The sequence below is a fragment of the Cucurbita moschata genome, unplaced genomic scaffold (assembly GCF_002738365.1).
Source record: "Cucurbita moschata cultivar Rifu unplaced genomic scaffold, Cmos_1.0 Cmo_Scf00023, whole genome shotgun sequence".
NCBI lineage: Eukaryota > Viridiplantae > Streptophyta > Magnoliopsida > Cucurbitales > Cucurbitaceae > Cucurbita > Cucurbita moschata.
The window spans coordinates 631,306-637,343 of NW_019268539.1; the positions used below are offsets into that span (position 1 = coordinate 631,306).

At 35.2% G+C, this 6,038-nt stretch overlaps 1 protein-coding gene across 4 annotated transcripts; it reads left to right on the plus strand.

The window, feature by feature from the left end:
- The first annotated feature begins 1,470 nt into the window (after positions 1-1,470).
- LOC111460323 (protein TIC 20-I, chloroplastic-like) lies at positions 1,471-4,440 on the plus strand. Of its 4 annotated transcripts, none has more exons than XM_023103541.1 (4): positions 1,471-1,820; positions 1,890-1,927; positions 3,267-3,449; positions 3,603-4,440. In XM_023103541.1, exons 3-4 carry the CDS (start codon positions 3,278-3,280, stop codon positions 4,238-4,240), a joined length of 810 nt encoding a protein of 269 aa, XP_022959309.1. In that variant the 5' UTR covers positions 1,471-1,820; positions 1,890-1,927; positions 3,267-3,277; the 3' UTR covers positions 4,241-4,440. The 4 variants fall into 4 exon arrangements, with proteins under 4 accessions (XP_022959309.1, XP_022959308.1, XP_022959311.1 ...); XM_023103540.1 differs by having other exon boundaries at positions 1,471-1,758; XM_023103543.1 differs by having other exon boundaries at positions 1,471-1,644.
- Positions 4,441-6,038: the final 1,598 nt, after the last annotated feature.

Consider the following 6,038-nt stretch of genomic DNA (forward strand, 5'->3'; position numbering starts at 1 on the left):
CAGGTTCCAACTGATGTGCCAATGAGGAAGCTGAGTCTCAAAGGGGGTGGACACGAAGTCGTGTGCAAGCAAACACGTTAGTCCATGAATGGGGTGAATTAGGGGGTCCCACATCAATTGGAGAATGGGACGAGTGTCAGCGAAGAGGATATTTATGAGTGAGTGTGGAAACCTCTACCTAAGAAGAGAAAAGTCCTAATAGGGTATTTATATCCATTCATGTCCATTTATCTTCAATTTAGTTTCCAACCCCTATGTAATATTCAACCTATCCGCTTCTCCCGAGTCTCGTTGATTCGATCTGATCTTAAATGTTTCAATTTAGTCATGGATCCAATTTTATTATGGTCTTAATTATAGCGGTAAACATTTTAATTCAGTCTCAATTGAACACATTTTCTATTTTTTCGACCAAGGGGTCTATATAGTTGTAGATGCTAAGTACTATCTCTAGCAATTTGCAAGATTAGTAAAGATTGTGGAAGGTTTAATTTATGCTTGGTAGCGGCGTTCATTGGTTGGGTTGGGACATTTTTCAGACCCAATCTAATTGTTTAAGTTGTAAAGTTTTTCAACTTAAATAACTCTGGTTAAATAATAAACCTAACTCGACCCAACTATAATTTTTTTTAGTTGAGTTGCTTTTGTTCAAACATTTAATTAAATTTTGTAATTCAATTTTAAAATATATTTTGAAAAATTATCTTCTAAATCGTTAAAAAAAATAATTTTTAAAAATAATTAGAAAATAAATAACAAAAAAAATATGAAATTAAATAAATAATGTATTATTGTATAACAAGCAAAAATATATATATATATATATTTCATAATTAACAATAAATTCGGGTCGGTTTAATTCAAGCAGGGAATTCATGAACAACTCATTCATAAAATTTTCATTTATTTATTTGAGCTAAACTCCCTTCTCTTTTGATTATTTTTTTCTTTTAGTGTATTTATTTAATTTAATCGTGCAACGTTAATGATCTTGACACGCTTATAACAAATTTTAAGGAAAACTCAAGTTCTATATACATTTTTTCATTCTCCACTTCACTTTGTAGCTTCGTTGGATCTTAGACGAGATTTATTTTTGTCAACAAAACATAATTCATTTGAAATTTAAGTTTGTTCGGCCACACACGCTGCTCGTGCATGCATCTTCAATTGTCTGCAACCTTAATCGACTTTGCTGTATACTAGGCTAAATCATTTGACTCGACCTTACTCCTGTAAAGTCACACATGGACTAATTTAAGGAATATTCATGAGTTTATAATCAAGAAAGAAATAGTATCTACATTTGATACGAGACCTTTTGAGAAATCACAAAGTGTTGGATGAAGGCCTCACAGACTAATTTAGGATATGACAGTAGGTTTATAGTTAAGAATATCATTTCCTTATAAATTGAGTTAATAATATTTTTTTCTTTTTTTTAAAAAAAAACCCTATCCCCTCTTTTCTTCTGCCCTTAGGTTTATCTTCAGTCGCTACCCATTTTCGCAGAAATCCATCACCAGCCCGTCTCCTTCTTCGACGTTAGCAGCTGGTCCTCCGACCAGTGATCCAGCCGCCGGCGACGAACTCGAGAAGTTTTCTTCTCTGGCGCGAGCACCTATCACGAGCCGCGACGCACAGGTCAGCAGTTGGTCCTTCGACGAACGCACGTCCACTGATTTCTCTTCCCAGGTGACATTCGGAAGCAACCCACAACCCGAATGCCTCAAATCGGATTCCCCATAACCTGTAAAAGTGAGATTTAGTTCGAACCTGTTCGAACACATTCCAGCAAAGACTAAAGCCTTGGATAGTGGGTGGGCTCTTTACGAGTTTACTAAGTGTATTAATTCTGATTCTAACTATTGGAAGTTTTTTGTATATAGGTTCGGACTGCTCGATTCAAGTTTAAGGTTGACATTGGGTAAGAAATAGCTGTCGATTAAGGTTTAAAACGGAACTTTAACCTTGAAATCTTGTCTACAATTTCTTATAGTAGCGCTTTATAACGTAAGGTAGTTCTTACTTGTGAAGTCTGTTCCTTGTTATTTTTATGATCTATAAAATTTAATTTATATGCGATTATAAACTGTTTTGGGTTCTGGTAAGTATAATTATGCTGTGTTGTTGAGTTACATCCTTGTGATGATGGATATGTTGGATGTTGAAATTTTCTGAAATTATATGATAGTATGATGCTTATGTCGGAATCTGGTTCATGTTGTTAATTTTCAGAAATATGGCTCCGAAAGCATGTTAGAATGTGCATACATGGGAATTTGTGAGACTGATTGGTGAGGGAGGGTTAGAAGACCTTAAAAGTGAGGACAGTGTCTGGGCTTTGGATATAAATGGTGGACGGTTGGTATTGTGTTATGGAAAGTAAGTGAATATCAGGCCTCAAGTATGAATGGTTAAGGATTGGTGTGTCACTATTGGGTGTCAAGGCCTGTAGTATATATGGTCGGGAGTCAACATGCCAATATTGGATAAGAGAAGTATCAAGGCCTTGGGTATAAATGCTCAAGAGCCGGTGTGATGAGCTTTTATACAAGCATTGGGGCCTTGGGTGTAAATGGTTGAGGGTTGAACGTTGCGTTTTGTAGAGAAGGGTTGAGGATTTTGGTATAAATGATCAGGAGTCAATGTGTCTTGCAAGAGTAAATCTCAAAGATGTGGAAAAGATTGAATGGAGTTAGAAAGAGCTAGAAAGAGCTATGAGAACTCAGTGATGTTCGAGAGTTTGTTAGAACTTGAGTTCGAGGATAGGCGTGCACGACATGAATATTGTGGATGATATGATTATGATTCATGAGCTGAATATGTCACATATATTTACTTGTTTTCATATTTGTTGTGAGAGCATGATGTGATGTATGTTGTATGCTGTTGGTAAAAATTGATACAACTTGCATTATAAATAGACCAATATAAATAAACCATGGGTGAAAGTATTTAAAAGTTCTTTCTCACTGAGTCAAGTATTACTATTATCAAGTTTGTTCAAGAAAGTAGAGCCATTTGTTAGATAAGAGAGTTACTAAGATGAGAATTGGGGATAAGAACTTTTCTAATCAGAACGATCCCTAGTTCATTTTTACAATGAATGTTTTCAATATCGATGTTGATGAAAATACCAAAAAAAATTGTAAATAAAGAATTCAAAAAAGAAAATTAAATTGGACTTAAGAACATAGGCATTGTTCCCTTTGTTTTTCATGCGGCTTTGTTCCTTACACTCTGCAATGATGTTGCTTAAACAGGTAACTTCGATATGATTCTCAATGGATGCACCACACCCACTGGCTTCTTCTTCTCAAATTCCAGGTTGTCTATCCCTAACCGTTCAGCGATCTCACGTAGTTCTGATTGCAGTATGCATGCTGCTGCTAGCATTAGAAGTTCAAGGGAACCTCATTTAGAGCATCAAACATGTCGCTATAGAGGTGCATACGAAGCCTTTCACAATCTTTATTCATCTTTTATTTGATCTTTTTATTGAAACAACTATAACTGGTGGAGACGTAAATGTAAAGAAATTACTGTCTGACTTTTGTGACAATTGCTTCTTGAAGTAATCCATTATTTTTCAAATGTAGGTGTCTTTCCCTTAAAACTAGGTGCTGGATCTTCCCATTTCTTAAGCGGGGATCTAGGTGGCTTGCTACATACAATCCCAAGGTTACCAAGGAAAAGAAATGTTAGCATGACACCACGGGCAGCCAAAGATATCCCTACGAGTTATCGTTTCCCTCCGATGACCACTAAACCAAAATGGTGGTGGAGGACATTGGCATGCTTACCCTATCTAATGCCCTTTCACGAAACTTGGATGTACTCTGAAACCGCGTACCACCTACACCCGTTCCTGGAGGACTTCGAATTCTTGACATATCCATTTCTCGAAGCCCTTGGACAACTACCAACTTGGTTCTTGATTGCATATTTCTTTATTGCCTATCTAGGAATTGTAAGACGTAAGGAATGGCCACACTTCTTTAGATTTCACGTAGTCATGGGCATGTTGTTGGAGATTGCCCTGCAAGTGATTGGTACAGTGAGCCGTTGGATGCCCCTTGCAGTCTATTGGGGTAAAGTAGGGATGCACTTTTGGACAGCCGTATCGTTTGCTTACCTATTCACGGTTTTGGAAGCCGTTCGCTGTGCCCTTGCAGGCATGTATGCTGATATCCCTTTCTTCTGTGATGCAGCCTACATCCAAATTCCATACGATTAAGAACTCTTCGGTTTATAGTCTCGGTGCGAGTAGACTGTGATATGGACATGTACTTTTGTTACTGCCCTTGTAAAGTGCAGTCGGAAATGAACTTCAAACATTCTGAACTCTATTTGCATTTTGTTGATGAGCTTGTGGGAGAAGTAAAGATGGAAATTTATCCTTGCCGCCTTTTGAGGGTAAGTCTCTTCACTGCTTTATTGTTTGTTTCTTCTCTTAGACTCGTTGCCTTTGCTCTTTAACATTCACCTTATACATTTTTTGGTTCTTTTTCCAGCTTAGTTTTTCATGTTCGTTACAGTATTGCTATATTCAGTGACACATCTTTTAGTTGAGGTGTAGTTTGGTGTAGATTGGTCGGGTTCGTCTAGTCGTAGTGACACTCGGATTGATTATGCTAGTTCGAATACAATAATGTTGGTCAAAGAATTGCCGAGATATTGAAATGATCAACCTTCGTAAATTGGTTATGCTGAAACGTCCATTCAAATAAAAAAAAACAAGCAGCCAAGGTGATGGGATTGGTTTGAGTTTATATTGAATAAAATTAGTTTGATCTTTTCATTTCATAAGCAACCTTCGGGTCGATTCCGTTATTTGAATTTTTGTTTGGCTCAAGAGTTTTTTTCTTTTTTTTCGTGTTTTCTTAGTTTAATGAGTGAGCGATCGAACCATGAACGTTATAGATACCATTGGTGTCTTATCAATTGAGTTAGGTTGTCGTTTGAAAAATTACTCTTTTTAAGAAATTTTTTGGGTGCATTTTACAGTATAATTTTATTAAAAATTTTAAATAAAAATAAAAATTTAATATAGTGTTTGCAAACAAAAATAATATTTTGCTAATATAATTTCTAAAAAAATTAAAATTAAATTTTAATATTATAATATATTCTTCCCACAAAAAAAATTCTACATGGTTTTAATTTGAATTTGACTATCATCATCTAAAAACTTTAAATTTTGTAATATAGTAACATATAAGCAGTAATATTACACAAACTTTAAAGTATAATAACTTGAAATAAAATGATTGCCGGGAAGAAGATAATATAAAAAATAAAAATAAAAAATACTTTTTCTTATACGTAAAAAAGCGGGGATGATGTGGGTCAGGGAATTGGATAATCTTCGGTCCCATTTATTTAATGGGGAGAAATCTCTCCTCACTCCCTCCCTATTCTCAATTTAAATTAAGATTTTCGACCACATTTGAAGATAGAGCCTATAACATCCCAAGTTCACTAGTGACAAATTTTGTTCTCTTTTTTGCATTTCCATTTCAGGCTTCCCGTTTTAAAACATGTCGGGAGGTTTCTACACCCTTGTAAGGAAATCTTAATTTTCCAACGAAAACATTTTTGTTAACATGTTTGTTGAATTCTTTACCCCTTCTATCTTCTCCAAACACATATTACCTTCTTCAACGGATTTGCGAGAGTGAAATGATATTGTTTTTTTTTATGTGCTTTGACTTTGAATAATAGATTGAGTTTTTCACCAACTATATGACACTCAGATTGTCTGTATAAAGAATCTTTTCGCATCGTGTCTAGATCTTCTAGATAATCTGTTGTCTATATCATTTTCTTTTCGGGTTCAACCATTGCCAGATACTCACCCTCAATAGATGAAAGATAGTCTCAATAGATGAAAGAACAAAATAATTTTGAAGCATAGACATCTAACTCATTGTTATTTCATTTATAGTATAGATGTATCGGGATGTGCTCTTGCAAAAATATACATCTCCACTAAGATCAACATCCACAAAACTTTGCGTAACTATTTTTGTCAT